Here is a 23,790-nt window from a genome sequence, read left to right on the forward strand (position 1 = left end):
TGACTTTGATAGCTAGCATTCATACTAGGGCTGGCATCACACAATGAAGGTCTGCTTCACTGTTCTGTAAAAATATTGGATAAGAGAGGTACTAGTTTCATCTATTCCAAAATATTATTCATTTAAAAACCATTTGATAAGATGGCTATTATCAAAAACACAGAAAATAAGTGTTGGCAAGGATGTGGAGAAGTTGGAATCCTTGTGTATTGCTGGTACGAATGTACAGCCACTGTGGAAAATGGTATAGTGATTCCTCAAAACAAGAAAAGAAAATTACCATACGATACAGCAATTCCACTTTTAGGTATACACACAAAAGTGAAAGCAGAGACGCAAATATTGTACACCCATGCTCAAAGCAGCATTGTTCACAATAGCCAAAAGATGGAAGCAATCCAAGTGTTCATTGATGGATGAATGGATAAACGAAAGGTGGTGTATACATGCAATGGAAAGTTATTCTGTCTTAAAAAGGAAGGAAATTCTGACACAAGATACAACATGGATGAATCTTAAAGACGTTATACTAAGTGAAAACCAGTCACAAAAGGGTAAATACTGTGTGATTCCACTATATGAGGTACGCAGAATAGTGAAATACAGAGGGACGGAAAGTAGAATGGTGTTTGCCAAGGGTTGGGGAGAAAGAATGGTGCATTCTTGTTTAATGAGTATGGATTTTTCAGCTTTGCAAGGTGAAAAGGTTCTGGTGGTTATGGTTGTACAACAATGTGAATGTACTGAATGCTACTGAACTATAATCTTAAAAATGGTAAAAATGGTAAGGTTTTATGCTATGTATATTTCATTGCAACTTAAAAAAAAGATCCTGCTTAGAAAATTTAGGTCTAAGAACCAGCATACTTACTAACAATTGTCGCCCCAATAAAAAAATTTAAAAAAAAAAAGAACAAATACACAAAAAGGTTTTTTTTAAACACCATATTCTGGTTGTTTTTTAAAAAATAATTTACCTTCTTTAGTATAATTTAGTAATATATTTTCTTTCAATTAAAAAATCCAATAAATATAAAAAAAATCAAAGAAAAGGAAACATTTGAGGTTATATTTAGGCAGAGATAAAGATGAGTTTGTTAAAAAAAAAACTGTTCTATGATTAACAAGCTATGCTCTATTTCAAGAATTTTTATATCCAATAGGATTAACCTACACAGGTCATTCAGACAATTTTTTACATAAACACAATGAAAACCAGAAGAGAAACATCTCCCAACTGGCCATAAACCAGTCTTCTCCACAGACCTTCTCAAACAGGAAACTCTTTGGCACTGGGCTTCCCTGAGGTACAGTACCGTGGTCTAAGTCACTGCGGCAAGCCTCTCTCAGGCATGAGGGAAGGGAATACGGTGCCTTATACAAAGGTGCCTTATACCAGCAGTGACAAAGACAGTTCTTTCTTAACAGCATTCCCGAGGGACTGAGAAACTTTTAAGAAATCAACATTCAGGGTGCATATGAGATCTTGCTGCTCAGCATAGGTCATCAATGTAGCTCAAATAAACTCTTATAAAACTTAAAAAAATAAAAAAGAAAAAAAAGAAAAGAAATCAACATTCAAAATCAAGTAAAATCAGACACAGAGAGAAAGCCTCACCTCACTGCGAGTGACCACAATCCTGACCAGGGTGGAGTCATCTGTGCCGGCACCTTTCATAGAGTAGTAGAGCCTCTCAGCAAAGAAGGCAGGGCGGTTCAGGGCACACTGCACTGTAAGTCAGAGATGCCTCAGTTATGGAGTCATGGTTTGACAAATGTCCATGTTCCTACTTCATTTACCATTTCTAACCTGCCTCTGATCATCTGTAATCATCTCAGAAATCTGAAGTGAGTTGAAAATGCTCTCCCCCTGGATTTTTCTCAGCCTCCACATTTCTTTCTAGACGCACGAGACAGGCTACTTTCAATTCTAGAAGATTCCATGTGGCCCCCCAAAAATATATTCTCTCCATTGATGCAGTAGCTTAGATTCTTTACATTTTCCCCCTTACAATGAGAAGAGCTGTAGCAACAGTGCCCTAGTAATATTTTACTTAAAAGGAATAATGAATAAAATTTGAATTCTAGAAGTCAAATATATCATTTGGCTGAGAGAAGGATATGAGATAACACTCCAATATAAAAAAGAAAACACATATTTGAGCAAAGATTTGAGAATGATAAGAAATCTGACACATTTTCTCTTAGGAAAATTAACTTAGCAAAGTCTCTTCCTGCAGATGATAAAGATATATCAACTGTACATTATTAATTTAGCTACCATTACTGTAGCACTTACTATTTGTAAGACATTCAGTTGCTAATACCAATGTGGTACTAATATTCTCTTTAGTCCTATATTCTCCATGAGAATGAAATTTTCATTTCGTTAGACATCTGAATTTCAGAACACTAGAAATCGGGTTTTTAATTTCAAAAGGGAAACGGGTATCATTGGGCTGAATATTTAAAAACTGTTTTTGGGGGCTCAAAATGACACTTTGTGTGGTGGCACTCATAGTTGCTTAGTGCTTTCCCATTCACCTTAATGGAAATGCCACAATCTATCATATATTCTTGCATAGTCCTCATTAAGGGCATATACAATAAGGATCAAATAATTCCAAAACAACCCTTACTGATCACACCACCAACCATTCATAGGGAATTGCATGAAAAACCATTGGGTTAGCTCAGCCTCTGCCTAAGCAGATTCCAGGGAGGCCATATTAACTATCATTACTTAATGGGAACAACTATTCAAAGCCTTACTCATTTATAAACAAAACAAAGCAAAATAGAAAAGTAGCTTACAAATGGCCTTCAAACCACTTTCAACATTTCCGGAGAACTCACGGCTGATACTGCTTAACAAATCTCGATTAGCCATCTGCAAACAAAAAGTATAAGAGTTAAAATATTTTCACACCTTGAAACAGAAGTCAGATCTTCAAAAAAAGCTCGTACCCTGGAATAAGCCTCCATGGTAGCTTTCAGCTGAGGAAAGCTTCTTATGGCAAGAATCATGTTAAAGCAAGATTCATCGGTCCCCAGTTTCCCCTCGCCAGCTTGATAGAGGCGCTGAGCATCTTCCTGAGCCATCTGGTGGTTAACATTCTGGTTCTCGTCACGATTTCCCTGCAAAAAAGGAAGGCAGGAATTGGAAGTGATACATGTTCTATTCAAAATGTTCTGTCCCATCTAGTCGCTTTTGGATTTAAGGGACAATTTATTAAAGATTAATAAATAAAGTTTGTCATGCATATCTTTTATTTGCAACGACACTACACTAGTGTAACTAGTATTTTATTACACCACTTTGGATTTTATATGATCATAGTTTAATGAGGTTATGTTAAAATGGGAGTTTTTCAGGGCATTGAGAGCTACATTAAACCAGGAAAGGTTTCGTTTCCATAAAAAATTCTATGCACATATACATGATTTATATACCCGTCCCCCACAAAAACAAAAATAGCTCTACTAGGAGATATACACATAAACTACCACTCAGATGAAGAAATCATAACCCTCCTTAGCTGGGATCTAAGCTCAATATGCATTATACTCAATTCCACTTTGTATTCATTCATGCAACTAAAAGGGAGAAGATGTGGAGCACTTGCTTTGTGTCAGGCTGTATTAGTCAGGGTTCTCCAGAGAAACAGAACCAATAAGATGTGGTAGGTGGTAGAGACACAGGAAAGACAAAGTTTCTCGCTCAAGGAAGTTAAGTCAAGGAGGGGGCATATAATATGGAGGCTTCATGAACTTCCTTTCCTTCATCCAAGTGTAATCTTAATATGTACATAAGTATTTATGATGAATGCATAAATAAAAATGATGCAGGAGCTTTTCAGAAGAAGCTATTCATAATTCAAGTTCTGCAGGACTATACCAATTGTATACCAAACTCTCTCCTGGGATAGGAGGAAAGTTGAGGAAGGGAGAAAGCTCTGAGCCTGAACAAGAGTAAAGTTTAGATGGGCAGCTGGTTTCTCTCAAAAACAGAAACACAAACCCAAACAAAGGAAAGGCTGTCCTGTAGAATCCCAGTGTCTGTTGAACGAACAAAATGGGCAGGTATTCCTTGAAGGTGGGAAACTGTCTTCTGAAAAGCCCTGGGCACAAAGAATATGTAGAGACATATTCTAAACGGACGACTAAATACAGCACAGGAAAAGGTGCTCAGGAAAAACTTCCCACGTTTTTGCCGTTAGATTCAAACACATTAATACAGTCCCACTTTCCTAGGAAGCCATTGCTCTGCTCACTCCCTGGTCCCTTTACTTTCTAAAATGGCTGGGCCTTGCACCCTGCATAAGGAGACACTCAGCAACAAATGTCAAGTCTCAACAACCATTTTTTAGTGTTAAATTTCTGTTCCTGTTGATTTTCTACTTGTTGTTCTTTTTAAATGCTAACCCACTCCCCCACTGTTACTCCATTTAGGTAAATTCAACTTCCTCCCACTCATTTGCTTCCTTTTTTGATTTCCACATCTACTCACTACAGTGTATTCTCTCTTCTGCAACTACCCTCCTTCGCTCTGAAGAGCCTCTCCCCACTCACTTTGAGATCCCTCAAGACTGTCCAACTTGTGTACTAGCAGAATAGCCAAGAACTCCTGATACTGAATCAATGTGCTAGCCTTTTGCATCTCTTTCAAATATACCCTCAATAGCTCATTCTAAGTGGGTCTATAATATAATTCCAAATACCCTATTTGGAGAATTTTCTGTCACCTCTCCAGCACATTTGGGGAATCAGAATAAGGAAGGTGCTAATCACAATATTTCTGGGAATCCTGAAACTTTTTTCTGTATTTCTAGCTCTCCGCACACAGTACTCACTTCCTATAGCACTTCCACGGCTGCCTGCATATTTTCGGTTAATGGTCCAGCTTAACTGGCAGTGCAATGCTAAGCTTAAAAGTACAAATTCATCCTCATCCTAAGACACAGACTCAGGTAGATTTCTGATTCCATACAAGCTTAAAGCGGTTAATTTATGATTTCTTACAAAAGTCAGATCTGCTGAAATAAGTCTCAACAGTGACTACAAAGAAATTTATGTACTGGGTTCTGTGTTGTCCTTCTTAAAGACGGCAAGATTCCAAGGGAGCTAAATATTAAAAGCAATAAAGAATACTCCCTGGCAATAGGCAATAAAGAATGTTCCCTCCACCAGGACACAAACATTCATGCTATACTCACCTGGCACATGGATACAAGTAAACGTTCAAAATGGCCAGATGTATCTGACCTAATGTCCTTTTCAAGGTCTCGTCCAAATTCTGATTGATAACATCTGACAATTTCTTGGATTTCCTGATTAGTTCTTGTGCATAAAATTTCAATCAATACACGTTCCTGAGTTCCTACTCCCTATGTGAAATGAAGAAAGACAAGAGAAAGACAAACTGAAAGTGATTAAATCTTACTGTTATATCAAATATTTCTTTGGCCTCCATACCTCAAAAGCTGTCTATTCAGATGATATGAAACAATGTATTGATTTAGCTGTCACTGTAAATTCGGAACTGTCATAATTTGTGGGGGTTTTTGAAATAGGATAAAATATCCAAAGTAAATGACATATATTTACCTGCATTGCATTCCGTAAACTCCAGGCATCGTAATACGTAGTTGGCATGAACAGGGCAAGGATCAATTCTTCCATATTTCCACTTAGCTCTGATTTGAGATCTTTGATTAAATCCTGTTTAATTATAAGTACAAACTAAATATATGTGCCCTTCAAAGTTTGTTGCTTAAATTTTTAAAGGAAAATACAGAGAACAATGTAATTGAACTGCCTTGTGAAAACCTAAATTTCAAATCTGAACATTATATGATAACAAATAAATATGTACATTTAAAGTTTGTTACACTCAAGCAGATATTTTATTCATTCTATCAATAAACACAATAATAAATTCTTACTGTAGTTCCACCATTGTATGAAGTACAAGAGATACATGAAACACAGAATAACTCAAGTGAACAAAATGATAAATTGGTACTTCTTAGTATAGAAACTGTTCTTGTTCTGTGAGGAAGTAGAACTCATCATTGTTTCTTATTTGGAAAGACAAAATAAACATCTAAAAAGAGATAACATAAGGTAGCCTGTATTCCAGCACCAGATGAGTAAGTAGCACAGAAACAAGTAACAAAAACAGTTGAAACAGAAGAAGTTAAAGGGGGCTACAGAAAGCAGAGAAAACTTTTAGTCCAGTTCTTGAAGAGTAGATAAAAATCAGCAGGCAAAGAGAAAGAAGGAAGGTATTTCAGGGAAAAAGGAATAATACAAACAAGGAACAGAAAAGTGGTTCCCAGCCCTAGCTATGTATTAAAATCATCTGTGGGATTTTTCTGAAAAATAAACAAACGAATAAATAATGTTGGGGAGGAATAATACTGAGAGATTCTGTGTGCTTTTTTGAAATTCTAAAGGAGATTATAATGATCAGGTGAGGTTGAGAATCACTAGTATAGAGGCAAGAATGAGTCAAGCTTGTTCAATAGAACAATAAGACAACCAATTTTGTTAGAGGGGAATGTTCTCACAGATAAGTGGGGAAAAAAAGATGTAATTACCACATTTTGCCGTGTATAATGTACACTTTCTTGCCCAAATTTGTGAGGGAAAAATAAGGATGCGCATTATACATGGGTGGTACTAATTCCATTTCCCTGAAAGTTTGGGCCAAAAATGTGGGTGCGCTTTATACACAGGATCACATCAGGCATGGCAAAATACGGTATATGCTTCGATTATTACCTTGAATACCAAGCTAAAGAATGTGAATTTGATTCTGCATGCTGGGAGGAGCCATTGGAAACGTTTATGCCAGAACATGTGTTAATGTAGCAATGGCAGGCAGTAGGGACTGTGATGAATAAAGACGCTATGGATGAGAATGTTTAGGCTACTGGAATATTTAGGTAAGTGATAAAGGCTTGGACTTCCGTGGTGGCAATGGAAGTAGAAAGAAGACAGAAGACACATTTTTAAAGAGCCTTTTACCGATTAGATCAACAAGACATAGTCAATAACCAGTTGCTAGAACAAAGCAATGCCTGGCATAAAGCAGGCATTGAATAAATAGTCACTGACTGACTGATTGAGATAGAAGAACAGGAATCAGAGAAGACCAAGGCAGCCTAGGAGAACAGTATTTTTATTAGTTAATAAGAATTTAAGCGAAAAGGTGGCTGGGGATAAGGAAAACAGGTTGTGAGTTTAGTTTTAATTCTAAAGTGATGTCTGACAAAATGTAGCACAGACTATCTATGAACTAAAGAAATTCATAATAGGGAATACACTTTTGTGAGAGAAGTGAGTCTGACATTAAGCCCTTAAGGAAATATACAATTTGTGTCATTTAATCAGCCTTAATACTAAAGACATGGATCTGGGCTGGGCAGAGCAGAATAGGCAAGATGGAACCAACAGATGGAGCTCCATTCCCATTCTGAGAATGAATGCTACCCAGTTTTCCCTTTATAGCTGAGAAGCAGTGGCACTTTTTAGCCATAGAATCTTGCTGGGTTTAGTCACAGATCATCCATTCAACAAATATTTACTAAGTGGATATTTGTTATTGTTCCTGTACTGAGTGCTACAAATACAAAGACGAATGTGACATGGTTTGCCTGAGGGGAGCTCACAGTTTTGGGGGTGGACAGTGAGATTAGTTATAGCAGAGGTTTTACAAAGTGCTATGGGACCACAGTGGAAGCAGCAGCTAAATTCTGCCCAGAGCAATGAGAAAAACTTTACAGAGTAGCTATCTTAAGCCAAATCCTGGAGCAGTTGTTTGTCATGTAGAAAAGGGAAAAAAAGGTGTTCCAGGTCAAGAGAACAACATATACCAAGCACAGAAGTATAGGTTATAGAGCATGGTATGTGTAGGGAACGGCCAGATGTTCTATATAATCCTAAATACTGGCTATGCTTAGTGGGAAGGAGAGGAGTGGAGATGAAGCCAAACACCGAGAATAAGCAGGAGCTAAAGAAGAAGTCCCTGAATCCCACTATCAGGAGACTAAGAACCAAGCTATTGATAGTGATTGTGGTCACAATCTACTGTCTACTGAACATCCATCACACACTAGACATAGTCTAAGGTATGACCATGAGATCAAGCACTACTCTAGAATTAGAAAGGCTTTTAAGAGAGGGGGAAAAAAAGTAGTGAATACACCACTCCTGGGGTCTGTGGAGTGTCGCTGTCTCTACTTCATTCCACCCGTACTGATACAAAGATAGCATCCAACCTGACACGAATGCAGGGTCTACAGGACACTCACTGTCCATGCTCACTCAAGAAAAATAAAAGATACCTTGCCATACATGGTCTTGAAAGCTGCTTTAATTTTTTGCCTTTGATCGTTAGAACGGTTGGCCACAACGTCCACAATTGCCTGCTCGTCTGTCCCTGCAAGAACCACACATGTTTAAGTAAGAATAAGTCTGTGTTGGGTGCTCCTGGAAGACAACTCTTACATGCTTACAAGGTGCCTGGTGCCAGATTCAATTGAGTTATGTGCACACAGGCTGACATATCAACTTGGTTTACGATTTAAAGCTGATTTTTACTTTAGATTCAATAACTTTAACTTAGTATAAATAAGACGAAAATCTGTTTTCCTGACCAAAACCCTTCATTGCTTTACGAAGAATTTCTGCATCTCTCATAGCATCGAAGTTCGCAGCTGGTCGGATTGTTCCTTGAGTTCCCTGAGTCATCGCGGCAGGCTGAAAACAAGAGGCATAAAATCCAAGTCGGTTATTGTGGTAATCATTTCACAATATATGCATATACCAAATCATCATGTTATACACCTAAAACTAAATGTTATATGTCAATTATATCTCGAAAAAACTGGGGGGAAAAAATAAAATGAAAAAATGTTCAACTTCTTAAATATAAAAGAAATACAAATTAAAAAGAAAACATCTATCTCTGCTGACAAGATGACAACTCAAGACTTCCCCAGTCAACTTTCTTAGGCAAAGAGGCCAGTGTTTGAGTTCTAGGACAAGGATATGAGCGTTTTATTATCAGGGCTCATTCTGGAACAGGTGGGAAAGACCTATCCTCCTGCTGCCAAGAGACAGCCAGACCCCAAACTTTCAGGAGACAAGACAGTCGAGCCTGTGAAATTAGTCACAACCTTCATATGCCTTGAATCCCACTTGGTATTCCTAGGAATTCCTTGGTATGTAGAAAATGTTTAGAGGGAGGAAGAGGAGTGGAAGATGATGCAAAAGACGAGAATAAGCAGGGGCTATCTAAGTCCTTGAATCTCACAGTAAGGAGAACACTGAGGACCTTCAAATTCCTGTTGGAATTCCTTCTTCGTAGAATAGGAGGGGGAAAAAGAGATGATCCCTGAATAGCAGCAGTGTTTAATTTAAAGACAAGAATGTAATAAAGGCTTTAGTAAAGTAGAACATTTTCTCTATTAGACATGAAATAAAACATTTTATATTAAGAAAAGCACAAAATGAAAGTCATTAGAGATTCCAGAAGGTACAATATTCTTCATAGATTTTATAAGGAAATAAAACAGAAAGCAAAATAGGGGCTATATATTTAAAATACAAATCTATGAGGAAATTTTTTTTTTAATTGCCGTATGCTAAATCACAGTAAAAATTGTTTCAGGCAACGACTATCAATAGATGTTAATAATCAGTGGCTAAAACACAAATATATGAAATACAGTTTGGGGAATATAATCAATAATGTAAATATTTTGTAGGGTGTCAGATGGGCACTTGTCTTATTAGGGAGACCACTTCATGGATTATGTAGATGTCTGACCACTGCACGGTACACCTGAAGCTGAAGCTGAATAATACTGAATGTCAACTATAATTATTTTATTTATATATATACATATATACATATATGTATATATATATGGTCACAGGATGTGGAGCACAGCATAGGGAATAGAGTCAATGGTATTGTAACAGCTATATATGATGTCAGAGGGGTAGTAGATTTGGGGAGGGGGTTATCACTTTGTGAGGGGTATAAATATCTAACTATGACATTGTTTTGTACACCTGAAACTAATAAAAAAAAATTAGTGGGTAAAAGTATGATGAGAACCAAGATACTTGCATAGCTTATAACGTTATAACTGAAAACCTTCCATAGTTTATAATGTTACACCATCTTAAACAAATGGTTGAAATCAATTACCACCAGTAATAAAGTCAACAATAAATGCCTCCTGCTATGGTGCACTGAGGACGCAACATCATTACTGTGGTACTCGGGCCCAAATGGCATAACTTGAATTTAATCATGGGGCAACATCAGACAAACCCAAATTAGGGAATAGTCTACAAAATAACCGGTGGCACTCTTTGAAAGTGTCATGGTCATGAACAACAAAGACTAAAGATTGTTTCATTCTAAAGGAAACTTAAGAGACATGACAATGAATGCAGTACTTCATCCTGGACCTGCTCCTGAACCAGAGGGGACATTACAGGGACATTATAGGGACAACCGGTGAAGTCTGAATAGGTCTACAGATTGGACAATAGTACTATGTCAATGTAATTTTCTGATTTTGATCATTGCATTGTGTTTATGTAAGAAGTTAATACCTGGAGATTCTGCGTAAAGGGTAAACAAAAATTCTATGTTCATTTTTTACAACTTTTTTTGTAAGTGAAATTATTTCAAAATTAAAAGTTAAAAAAATTTTAAATACAAAGCTATGAAACAATTCAATACTTTTCTTAAAATATTCAAATCAAGGCTTAAAAGAAATGAAATGAAGCAAGATGATATCCCTACAACGTTTATAAAAACTATAATAATTTATTTTATTTAACCCAATATTTCTAAAATATCATTTAAACATGCAATCAACATCATTTAAAAATATACAATGCTTCAATTGCTTTTTAGACAACTGAAACTGCATTTGGAGTTACACCCATTGAATACAGCAATATACCAGCATCTGTGGGGGTAAAATAAATGGAGAAAGGGAGCAGACCATGATTCCACCAAGTATTTTTATGGCCAATAGTTCCTCCCACTCATCTACATTCTTACACCAACATTTTCTTCTACCAGTAAGCTTTGCCAACCAACCCTTCACTAGTTTCTAAGTGAGGAATGTAAGCAGAGAACTAATAAGAAATGTTTGTATAGTGGTTTTAAGGAAAAATTTAAATTATTCTTGTAGTAAATATTCAAGTATAAAATATTGAAAAACTGCCATCGTATTAGAATTGGGTCAATTAGGAGAGGTCACCTGGCCCAACTGCCCAACGAAGACAGAAATTTTCTTTACATATATACACACACACACACACACACACACACACACACATATCAGCCTCTACCAGAAGATTTTCAGTTGACATGGAGCTCATCCCTCACAAGGTAGCCTATTCCACTTCCCTCTAGAAGCTCTTGCAAAACCTACCACTCTGTTAACTTCCACCTACTGGTTTTAGTTCTATCTGAAAGTGATAATCGTAACACAAAATAAGTTGCATATGTATGTGTGTTTTACTTTTAGTGTTTTATGTTTAAAAATATTTTATATTGCATCATAAAATGATGTCTCAAATCATATGCAGGCTTCAACTAAAATAAAATCAAAATTCTCATAACAAATGATTTAAAATAGCTACAGATTTATAATATGACTAACAATCAATCAACAATAAAAAAATGGCTTAAAAGCAATTTACTATGTGCTTTGGAGAAATGTCATTTGCTACATCAGCAAACCAGCCGAGAGACCATTGGTCTGGGAGTAAGAAGAGCTAAAATCTAGTCTCAGCTTTGTCTTCCACTAGCTGTGTGGCCATGGACAAGTTTCTTAATCTCTCTGGAGCTCAAATTTCTCCATTTCAGAAAATATCTAAGGTATTTCTCTTTCAGTACTATAATCTTTCTCCCCGCTCCAACTTTAAAAAAGCTTGAAAACTGCAGATCTTTATGAATAGACATTAAGGAAATAAGTGAGAAAATCAAGATAAAGGTAAGCATAAAAGTATACTGCTTATGTTCCTAGTAACTTGGATAGGATATAAAAGAATTAACAAGGCAATTACATAATAAAACTTAATATTAAAACAAGGAGCTATACAGAGATGGGGCAAAGATTTGACATACGGGAGACCTTCTGGGGCTATTGAGAAATCAATTCAACAGACACTAATTGGCTACCATGTTAAAAGCCCTGCCACGCACATAAAGATAAAACAGATACAGTTGAGCCGTCAGGAAGTGGTGAGAGACAAATATACAAGAAATCAGAAACAAATGAAGGCATATGTAGAGGACCTAGTTTTTAGTGAACATTAGAAAACCTTACTCACTTCACTGCTATAATCCAAAGAAACAGGAGAGAAAACAGGATAGGAAGAAAAAGATTCTGTATTGATCTGAAAGAAGAGTGGAAAGTTACAAAGGTAAAAACGCAAAACAAAACACTTCATAAAACACTGCCAAAAATACCAATCACCCAAGCTCATGGTTATAACTACCAGCGAGGGAAGAGGAAAAAGAACTAAAACCCATGCTAAGAGCCCAAGTGAATCTCTATGAAAAAGTTATGAGTATCATCCCCTGTAAGAAGGGACTTATACTTGTCTTATCAAAGTCATCAGGACACTACTTCAAGCAGATGGACCAGAGAGCGCAGGGAGTCTATCAGAAGCCAAGATTAAAGTCTTAAGAGTTGCCGTAGACCATCTCCTCTGCTTCGGACAACTCTGACGTTGGCAAAGGAGTGGTGCCTCTCCCCTTTGGCAGTACCCAGTTACCCAGGCTAAATTCAAAAGGCAGGAGCAAGAATACCTGACTAGCGTAAGGAGCTTGTCCTCCAGAATACTGAGAAGGCATCTGTCCTCCAGGAAAGCCACCTACATGTCAAAAAATACACAGCAAACAGCTCTTACATGTTTAATTTTTCAAAACAGCATTGATTTATTATGAATATGGAAACATATTAAAAACATTCACTTTATGTTATTCACTAGGATAACTTTTCAATATAATGTACTGAATCTAAAACAAACTTTGGTCACAAGAACTTTTTTAAATATTCCACATCCTACTTAATAGCCTAACTAATGCTTTTTAATAATTGTTTTCTTTTTCTATTACAATTGATGTACAATATATTAGTTTCAGGTATACAACACAGTGACTTGACATTTATATAACTTACAAAGTGATCAATCTAGTACCCATCTGACATCATACATAGTTATTACAATATTATTGACTATATTCCTTATGCTGTACTTTATGATACTCTTTTTTTTTTTAACTCTTGAACCAGATTAAATTCTGATTCCATCTGGAAAGGATGTCAGGACATAGTTCTGGGGGTTGTTTCATTTGTGATATAAAAGCAAGCAGAGAAGTTCCTAAAGGCTTTGCTTTTTGACTTTGGGACATTATTTTTTTAATTGAAAAGTGGGTCCTTATTTTGATCTTACTGATTAAACTTTCCCATCAAATTAATACATTTGATGAAACCATGCATTTAAAATTATGTATAGGAGTACTTAGCATATTAACTGACATCTATCCCAAACATAAACTAAGTTCTCTCAATGGCAATTGAAAAATTCAAAATATGATGCTATTGTTTTCTCTGGACAGATGGTACGTACCAGGTAGTGCGACCTGTGCTGGGCCACCTCCGTAAGACTGTGAGGGTGGCTGTGGATAACCAGAAAAGCCTGCTCCCCCTGGTGGGGCTCCAAACCCTTGGCCTGGAGGAACAAGAGAAAAGAACAATTAACTCTAGTGACAGTTCTCATGATTAAAGAGAAAACTTTAGAAACATATCAACCATTAACAGTGAAAAAAATATACTATTAATACTTTTGGTCTAATTCAACTTCTTTTATTTTTTATTTACCGTGTTTCCCTGAAAATAAGACCTAGTCGGACCATCAGCTCTAATGTGTCTTTTGGAGAAAAAAATTAATACTATAAGACCCGGTCTTATTTTACTATTACATATTACTATATAAGACCGGGTCTTAAGTTAATTTTTGCTCCAAATAACGCATTAGAGCTGATGGTCCGGCTAGGTCTTACTTTTGGGGAACCATGGTAGTATCATATTAGTTTCAGGTATACAACACAGTGATTTCAGGTGTACAGCGCAGTGGTCAGGCATCTACACAGTCTGTGAAGTGATCCCCCTGATAAGTCCAGACACCCTACATAGTCTTTACAACATTATTGATGTTCCCCATATTGTATTTCACATCCCCATGACTATTTTGTGACTACCAATTTGTACTCCCTAATCCCTTCACTTTCTCCCCCATCCCGCAACCGCCTCCCATTTAGCAACCATCAATTTGTTCTCTGTATCTATGAGTCTATTTGTTTTGCTTGTTTATTCTGTTCTTCAGATTCCACATATAAGTGAGATCATATGGCATTTGCCTTTCTCAGTCTGACTTATTTCACTTAGCAAAATATCTTCTAGGTCCAGCCATGTTGTTGCAAATGGTAACATTTCATTCTTTTTTACAGCGGAGTAATACTCCACTGTATAAATGTACCACAATTTCTTTATCCAATCATCCATTGATGGGCATTCTGGTTGTTTCCATATCTTGGCTATTGTGAATAGAGCTGTGGTAAACATAGGGGTACATATATTTTTTTCAAATTAGTGTTTTGGATTTCTTTGAATAAATACCCAGTAGTGGAATTGCTGGTTCATAAGGGAGTTCTCTTTTTAATTTTTTAAGGAAGCTCTATACTGTTTTCCATAGTGGCTGCACCAATTTGCTGTCCTACCAACAGTGTATAAGGGTTCTCTTTTCTCCACATCCTTGCCAACACATTTATTTATTTATGATGGCCATTCTGACAGGAGTGAGGTGGTATCTAATTGAGTTTTTTTTTAATTTGCATTTCTCTGATGATTAGTGACAATGAACATCTTTTCATATGTCTATTGACCATGTGTATGTCCTTTGGAGAAATGTCTGTTCAGGTCCTCAGCCCATTTTTTAATTGGATTGTTTTTTTGTGTTGAGTTATGTGAGTTATTTATAAATTTAGGATATTAACCCCTTATTGGTGTATCATTGGCAAATATCTTCTTATGTTCAGTAGGTTGTCTTTTCGGTTTGTTGATGGTTTCCTTTGCTGTGTATAATAAAAACTTTTCAGTCTCATCTAGTCCCATTTGTCTGTTTTTTTCTTGTTTCCCTTTCCTGAGGAGCTATACCAGAAAAAAATTTACTAAGAGCTATGTCAGAGCGTTTACTGCCTATGTTTTCTTCCAGGAGTTTTATGGTTTTTGGGTCTTACATTTAAGTCTTTACTCCATTGAGTTTACTCTTGTATATGGCATAAGAAGGTGGTCCAGTTTCATTTGTTTGCATGTAGCTGTCCAGTTTTCCCAGCATCATTTATTTAATAGACTGTCTTTACCTCAATGTATATTCCTGCTTCCTTTGTCATAGATTAAATGACATGGATTTATTAAATTGCATGGATTATTTCTGGGCTCTCTATTCTGTTCCACTGATCTATGTGTCTGTTTTTATGCCAAAACCATGGTGTTTTGATTACTATAGCCTTGTAGTATAATTTGGTATCAGGTAGCGTGATACATCCAGCTTTGTTCTTGTTTCTTAGGATTGCTGTGGCTATTTGGTTCTTTCATGGTTCCATATAAACTTTAGGATTATTTGTTTTAGTTCTGTGAAAAATGCCATTGGTATTTTAATAGGGATTGTGTTGAATCTATATATTGCTTTGGATAGTATGGATATTTTTAACTGTATTAATTCTTCCTATCCTTGAGCATGGCATATGTTTCCATTTATTTGTATCTTCTATAATTTCTCTCTTCAATGTCTTATAATTTTCTTAGTACGGGTCTTTTATTTCCTTAGTTAAATTTATTCCTAAATATTTTTTTTATTGGTGCAATTGTGAATGGGATTGTTTTCTTAATTTTTCTTTTTTTTCTTTTCTTTTTCTTTTTTTTTTTAGTTGCAGGTGTACAAAACAATGTAATAGTTAGACATTTCACCCCTTACAAAGTGATAACCCCTGTCCTCCAATCTATTGCCCCTCTGACATTATATATATATATATTACAATTCCACTAACTCCTTAATTTCTCTTTCTGGTATTTCATTACTAGTGTATAAAAATGCAACTGATTTCTGTATATTAATATTATATCCTGCTACTTTACTAAGTTAATTTATCAAAATGCAACTTCTTACCAACTCTTTCCCCACTAAAACATAAATTTAAAAATTTTACTTCAATCATCTGCCTTACTAACACTTAGTATACAAGTGCTAAGTGTTTTTACTAACCTTTGGACAAAGCTATCCTATCACAATCAGGCTAACTGAAATGCCTTACTCCTTAAGATAACAAATAATCAAATTGTTATTATTATCATGACATTTCTCCCAATTCCTTTCACAACAGAATTTTTGAGATTGCTCCCAGTTTTTTGCTCCCTGGGAACTTTATCCCTCTATCTTCCCAGCTCTGTACTTGTCTAAGGTAGAAAGTAGGCTAAGCATTACTCTGACCTCCTACAACACAAGCGGAATAAAGAGGATAAAGGAGAGGAGGAAAACGTGCAACCCCAAATCATCACGAATTCCATGACCCATAACTCACCTCCAGGGTAGGATGGAGCTGCCCCTGGCTGTGGGGCACCAGGATAGCCTCCAGGGGCTGGATAACCTCCAGGGGCAGGGTAGCCACCAGCTCCTGGGTAGCCACTACTTGGCCCTGGTGGGTAGGCACCTCCTCCCATTGGAGGGAAGCCACTAGGATAAGGATACTGACCCGGAGGGGGAAAAGATGACTCCTGACCCGCAGGCTGAAAAATGAGAAAGAATTTCAAATGAATGAGATCAAAGAGAAATATGACCCATCTAAAAAAAGGAACAAACAGATAAATGTGAAGGTCTAGCTTATTCTTTTACATATTAAAAGCCCCATTAGAAGTCTTGATATCTTATACTAGTTTATCAGTACATTTGTCAGGACACTTGTTCGTCACAACTCAGTTCAATTTAATTCTACCTGTGTCAGGCAAGATGCATCTGTTTCTCTATTTGCAAGTAAGAACCATACTCTTTCCAAACTTTCAGGAAGAATTAACAAAGCTCATTAATTCCTTCAATTTTCTAGCACCTAAGACATGAGAAAGATCTACTTCTCCAACCTAAAATAAGGAATTCATGGCTCTCTTGCAACACACCTGGACCTGTTGCATAATAGAAAAAAAAAAGGGTGACCTGAGTCACACAGTTCAGATTAGACAATGTCTAAATGTGGCAGAGATTGTCATGTGTTCATTAAACTTTTTCCCTGGCCACAAAGCTAGACTACATTTCCCAGAGCCCCTTGCAGTTATGTGGGACCATATGGCTGAATACTGGTGAATGAATGTGGACAGAGTAATGTACCACTTCCAACCTGGCCCCTAAAAACCTCCTGCCTCATCTTCTATGCTCTCTCTTCCTCTCTTTTTTCCTTCATCTGCCAGCTGGAATCAGAGGATCCAGGGGAGGACTCCAAGGCACTAGAGGATGGCCAATACCTGGAAGGGACCTGCGAATATGAAAGACTACATGGAACAAAGCCTAGTCCCCACCCCCGCACCAACTTCCAGGAGACTGAAGAAATGAGTTTGTATTGTGTTCAGTCATTGGGATGTTTGGGATATCTGTTTCAGCAATTAGCCTACACTGACTGAAATGGTTGCCAGAGTCTAGTTTAGAACATAAGGACCTGGGAACATATTCATAATTCTCATGTCTCCTATGATAAATTCAGAAGAACTATATATTCACTTTACATAAGGATACACACATTATTAACCTGTAGGCCCCTTTCTATTCTCAGTTAGAAAGAAGCCCTCCATACTTATGAGTAGAAAATGGAAATGATTCTCACCTTTGCCTCAGCTGTGTGTGAGTTTAGCCCTCAGAGTAGTACAGACATCAACGAGGGAGAACTTGGTGGCACATTTGTAAAATGTACTCCAAATATTAAAACTCTCAGAACTACAAATCCAGGGCCCACTAATCCATTGCAATTTGTTATCTCTGAGTCAAGCCCTTCTTAATTATTTTAAATGTTCTAACACAAAAGTCAAAAACCAGTAACTCATGGGATGAATTCAGTTTACAGGTTTTATTGACTCATATAGCATTTAATGTTTAAAAAAATTAATTTCCCAATTTAAAAAATACGGGCAATTTCACATAAAATCCAGGTTTCTCCCTTTACTTGAAGAAAGCACTGGGTCTGCCTCCCTGCAGGGCCACATCAGGCTAAAGAAAACCGAATAGCTACCGGTTTTCATAGGTGAAGCAAGTGCCCTCCAGTTCCCCCATGACACCCACCTTCACTCATTCTATTAAGTACTGCGGGGGAATTCAGTTTATGACCCCTGCTCTAGGATATCTGCTTGCTGTCATGGGCTAGTCCTATATAACACCTGTTCCAAGGACACAAGCTATTTCAGTATTATAAGTTGCAATACTCACAGGATATCCAGGGAAAGGTGGGTAGCCAGTCGGGGGATAGCCTGGGTATGACATTCTGTAACAACAATAAAAAATGTTCTCTTTAATTTCTTATAAGGGTTAAGGCCTGTGAAGATAGCTATTGTCTTAGGGTTTTATACAAAATATACCTTCATTCAAAGGAGTCTGGTTCGCATTCAAATATGGATATTAGGGATTAAAAAAAAGTTTATAAAATGCTTCTTCATTTCACCATTTGTAACAATGGAGTCAGTATACCATACTAAATGTTCCAACTTCATTCTCCTTATACCATACAATTTATTTCATATCTGAGTACTACAGGTACTATTATTTACGGAATATTTTCGTTAAGCCATTAATTTTTCACTTAAACCAATTTTAAAAGTTTGCTTTATATCACTTCCATAAGTGGGAAATCTACGATAGTTTTCTTGCCACAAAGAGAAGGTAATATTAAAACGAATAAATATTAAAATACTTTCTACATGCTACAGAAATCTCCTTATATGGTGACGTAACCACATTATGGCAAACAATGAATGGTTAAGAGTTAACATTCTATAGTCACACATACCTGGGTTAAATCCTGGTTTTATTTTTATAAATTTCTGATGATGGAAAATTTCAAACTTATTCAAACGTAAAGATAATAGTATAAGAAACCCCCAGACTCATCACCCAGCTGCAGTAATTACTGATTCATGGTCAAACTTGTTTTTTCAATACTCTCACTCACTCCCACAACTCCACTGGACTGTTTTGAAGCAAACCCCAGATATTCTGTCATTTTAACCTATATATACTTCAGTATAGTGGGGGTGCCAAAAAAATGTATACACATGACTTGTATCATCTTTTGTTATCAGTATATATTACTACAATTTTAATACAGGTTTTTCCTTTCTTAAAATGTGTATACATTTTTTGGCACCCCCCCCAAATACACCCCCTGTATATTAAAACATAACTTTTAAAAAAAATAACAGGGCCATTTAAAAAATATAACCATAATCCCTATGTTTATTGCAGCGCTATTCACAATAGCCAGGATACATTCACAATAGCTGACACAGTGGGCAACAACCAAAATGCCCACTGGTAGACAACTGCATTAAGAAACTGTGGTACATTTATACAATAGAGTATTACTCAGCTATAAAGAATGAAATCTTACCATTTGCAACAATACGGATGGACCTAGAGAACATTATGCTAAGTAAAATAAGTCAGAGAAAGACAAATACCATATAATCTCACTTATATGTGGAATCTAAAGAACAGAAGAAATGAGCAAAGTAAACAGAAATAGTCTCAGAAATATACAGGAAAAACTGATGGTTGCTAGATGGGAGGGGGGTGGGGATGAGAGAGAAGGGAAAGGGATTAGATAGCATAAATTGGTAACTACTATAATGCCAAGGGGAAATGAAAGACAGTTGGGGAATATAATCAATAATGTTGTAAAGATTTTGTAAGGTGTCAGATGGGCACATGTCTTATTAGGGAGACCAACTCATGGACGGTGTAGATGTCTGATCACTGCATTGTACACCTGCAGCTGAATAATATTGCATGTCAACTATAATTTAATATATATATAGTCATGGGATAGAGAATAGTCAATAGATTGTAATAGACATATACGATGTCAGAGGGGCAATAGATTGGGGGAGGGGAGTTATCACTTTGTGAGGGGTGAAATGTCTAACTATCACATTGTTTTGTACACCTGAAACTAATAATAGCAAAAAAAGGATAACCACAACATCAATGTGAGTGTCAAAATTTCCAATTGTCTTTTAAATATTTTTTTTTATTATTTTGTAGTTGTTTATTATAGAAAATTTCAAACACATAAAAGTAGAGAGAACAGTATTAGGTTGAACTACATGACATTACTAAAACTCAACTATTCTTAACATGCAAATACATTTCTTGTGATTCAACCTAATATAACGAATGTCCATGTAACCTTCATGTTTAGTTTCAATAATTATCAAGTCATGGTTAATCCTATTTCATTTGTATCCCAAAGACCCTTCCCTGGATTATCTTAAAGCAAATCCCCAGATATCATATTGCTTTACTGATAAGTACTTAAATATATTATCTGTAAAAAAACAAGAACTCTTTTAAACCGTAGCCATTTACCAATAGTGTAGTTTAAAAATTTGTTCATATATCTGTTAAGTCTCTTTTAGCCTAGAAGACTCCCCTCTCTTTTTTCCTTGCAGTTTATTTGTTGAAGAAACCAGGCAGTTTGTCCTGAAATCTCACATTATCTGAATTTTGATGACTGAATCTCCACAAATTCTTTAATAGTTATTTCCTGTAAGTTAGCAGTCAGATCTATAAGCTTGATGAGATTCAGGTCACTCTTGTCGGCAAGAATACTGCATAGGTGTTCTGTATACAGTATTGACATCAGGAAACACATAATAATCGGCTGTTTTTTTGTGGTTGATGATCAACCTAGATTTAATTCTATCATTCATTCTTTAGCTATTATCTGGGATACTTCTTAAGAAATTTCCCCTTATTAACTGTGGTTTTCCATATAAGAAAAATATGATGTTTGATTTTTTTTTCTCTTCATCCGTTTTTAAAATGAGTTGGTTTCATAACATACAAGATGACTAATAAATTTTTTGAAGTATCAATATGAATTCAAGGATTTATACCTATTTGATATATTTCAATCCACTGGAGTTATTTTGATTAATACTCAATTTCTCCTATCTTTGGCCAAGGGGAGCCTCTTTATATTGCCCAATAAGTCATTTGACATAATCTCAGACATCTTGGATAGTTTCCCTGCCATTTTTTCTGATAAGATATCCCAGAATCATCTTGTCCTTTTCTTGTCTCAGACCTGGAATTAGTCTATCTCCAAGGAACCTCGATCACTCTTACTGGGAAATGATGGGTGTTTAGAAATGACATCTTGGGTAGTACTAATGGTGTTCATTGCTGCAAGTGGATTATTATTTCTAGGCCTTTTTCAGTGTGAGATGGGGCTAGTAATCATTTTTTTTTTTAAAGAAAACATTCACTGATAGTTCCAATTCAAAATTAGGATTATAGGACACCTGATCTGGCCAAGATGCCGGAGTTGGTAAATGCTGTGCTCTCCTCTTATGACCATATCAAAATTATAACTAAACTAGAGATTACCCATCATTGAGAATTGCCTGAAGTCTAGCTCAATGCAAGCCCTACAACAGACATACAGAAGCAGCCACCTTGAGACTGGTAGAAGGGGTGGAGACAGAACGGGCTGGTCCCACACTGTGTGTGACCATTAAAAATCAGGAGGGAAATCTAGGCTGCTGAGGTCCCCCACCATGAGGAGCGAGGGGTCGCAACCCCATACCAGGCTCCCCAGGCTAGGCTTTCAGTACTGGGGAGAGAAGTAGCTGTGAAAACCAGCAGAGATTGTGGCTGAGCGAGATCAGAGTGTCTGCAGTCCCAGGAGCTCCTCTTAAAGAGACTGCACAAGGATTTATTCATTGTTGGACCCACTTGTTCTTGGGTCCAGTGCAGGGACAGCAGCTCAAAAGGCAGCAGGGACATACAAGGAGAAACTGAATTGTCTGGCTTCAGAGCAAGGGCTGGAGGGGCAGCTTTCTCTGGAAGGGAAAGCTGGCAGAAGCCACCGTTTCTTTGTTGAGCACTCTCCCTTCCCAGCATGCACACACAGGTGGCCACCATATCTGAGTCTCCATCAATCTGGCTAACACTATTCTTTCACCCTGATTCCCTGAGACCCTGCCCCACCCAACTTTTGGGCCCACCCAAGCCATGTCCAGTGGCTTTTACATATAAATGGCCTGCTTTGGTTCATGCTGCGGACTCTTCTAAACTCTCTCAAAGGTTCACAAAACTCAAACAAGTAGCATCTGGCTTTGGCATGTCCCAAACCTCTGGCTGAGCAACCTTAAATCCGGCATTAGCAACAGCCAATCTCAGTTCATGGCTTGGCCCCTTGAGGTACCTCCAAGGCCAGTGTGGGCAGCAGCCATCTACGAATTGCTTTGTAGTTCATGCCAGGTGGTCCTGGGCAGGGCACAGGTTGCAGCTGAACTTGGCCTGTGGTGGGGCCCCTCCAAGGAGGCCCTGAGGCTGGCACCGCCAGGGGGTAGCTTCAGACCCAGTAAGAGCAACACTCAGCTACCTCTGGGAATGACACACCAAAAGGGCACTCCTGGCAGGCAACAGTGCCCTGCTAAAGCGAATCCTGCTCTGTAGGATCAGTCCCTGAACAACAGCTCTTCCACTGAAGTCACAGCCAGTCCTCACAACCAATGAGCCCAAGGATCAGTCTCTCCCCTTTACATGCAAACCGCAACCAAGGCTCAACTACAACAGGAAGGCACACACAACCCACACAAAGGCAAACATAAGAATTACCTGGCTCAGGTGAGCAGGAAGACTACACCACAGAGCCCCACACCAAACCTACTACACTAGGCCACTCTACTAAGACTGGGAAACATAGCAATCCTACCTAATACATAGAAACAAACACAGACAGGCAGCCAAAATGGGAAACAAAGAAACATGTCGCAAATCAAAGAACAGAACAAAACTCCAGAAAAAGAACTAAGCAAAATGGAGATAAGCAATGTACCAGACACAGAGTTCAAAACACTGGTTGTAAGAATGCTCAGTGATCTCAGGGAGAACTTCAACAGAGAGCTAGGAAGCATAAAAATGGAGATGAACACCATAAAAAAGAACCAGTCAGAAATAAAGGATACAATAGTGGAAAGGAAGAATACATTACAGGGAATCAACAGTAGATTAGATGAAGTAGAGGACTGAATCAGCAATTTAGAAGATAAAGTAGCAGAAAACACCCAACCAGAACAGCAAAAAGAAACCAAAAAAATGAGGATAGTTTAAGAGGCCTCTGGGAAAACAAAAAGCATACCAACATTAGCATCATGGGGTACCGGAAGGAGAAGAGAGAGCAAGGAATTGAAAACCCATTTGAAGAAAGAATATTGGAAAACTTCCCTAACCTGGCGAAGGAAATAGATATGGGAGCCCAGGAAGTGCAGAGTCCCAAACAAGACGAACCCAAACAGGCCAACACCCAGACACATAACTACAATGCCAAAGGTTAAAGACAGAGAGAAAAATCTTAAAAGCAGCAAGAGAAAAGCAGTTAGTTACCTACAAGGGAACTCCCATAAGACTGTCAGCTGATTT

General features: G+C 37.3%; 1 protein-coding gene across 6 annotated transcripts in view; it reads right to left on the reverse strand.

The window, feature by feature from the left end:
* Positions 1–23,790, reverse strand: part of ANXA7 (annexin A7) — a 38,464-nt gene that overhangs the window by 5,922 nt on the left and 8,752 nt on the right. For 3 of the 6 annotated variants that reach the window (XM_081074417.1, XM_081074413.1, XM_081074412.1), the window contains exons 2-13: positions 18,574–18,628; positions 16,691–16,895; positions 13,681–13,782; positions 12,857–12,921; positions 12,376–12,441; positions 8,664–8,766; positions 8,352–8,446; positions 5,608–5,721; positions 5,217–5,387; positions 2,968–3,138; positions 2,815–2,890; positions 1,619–1,731 (exon numbers count right to left, since the gene is read on the reverse strand). In XM_081074417.1, the coding sequence (XP_080930543.1) occupies positions 1,619–1,731; positions 2,815–2,890; positions 2,968–3,138; positions 5,217–5,387; positions 5,608–5,721; positions 8,352–8,446; positions 8,664–8,766; positions 12,376–12,441; positions 12,857–12,921; positions 13,681–13,782; positions 16,691–16,895; positions 18,574–18,627 (1,335 nt within the window). In that variant the 5' untranslated portion in view covers position 18,628. The remainder of the gene's footprint in view (positions 1–1,618; positions 1,732–2,814; positions 2,891–2,967; positions 3,139–5,216; positions 5,388–5,607; positions 5,722–8,351; positions 8,447–8,663; positions 8,767–12,375; positions 12,442–12,856; positions 12,922–13,680; positions 13,783–16,690; positions 16,896–18,573; positions 18,629–23,790) is intronic. The other 3 variants (XM_081074414.1, XM_081074415.1, XM_081074416.1) reach the window with 1 other exon arrangement.

This window comes from Rhinolophus hipposideros, assembly GCF_964194185.1.
Source record: "Rhinolophus hipposideros genome assembly, chromosome: 15".
Taxonomy (NCBI): domain Eukaryota; kingdom Metazoa; phylum Chordata; class Mammalia; order Chiroptera; family Rhinolophidae; genus Rhinolophus; species Rhinolophus hipposideros.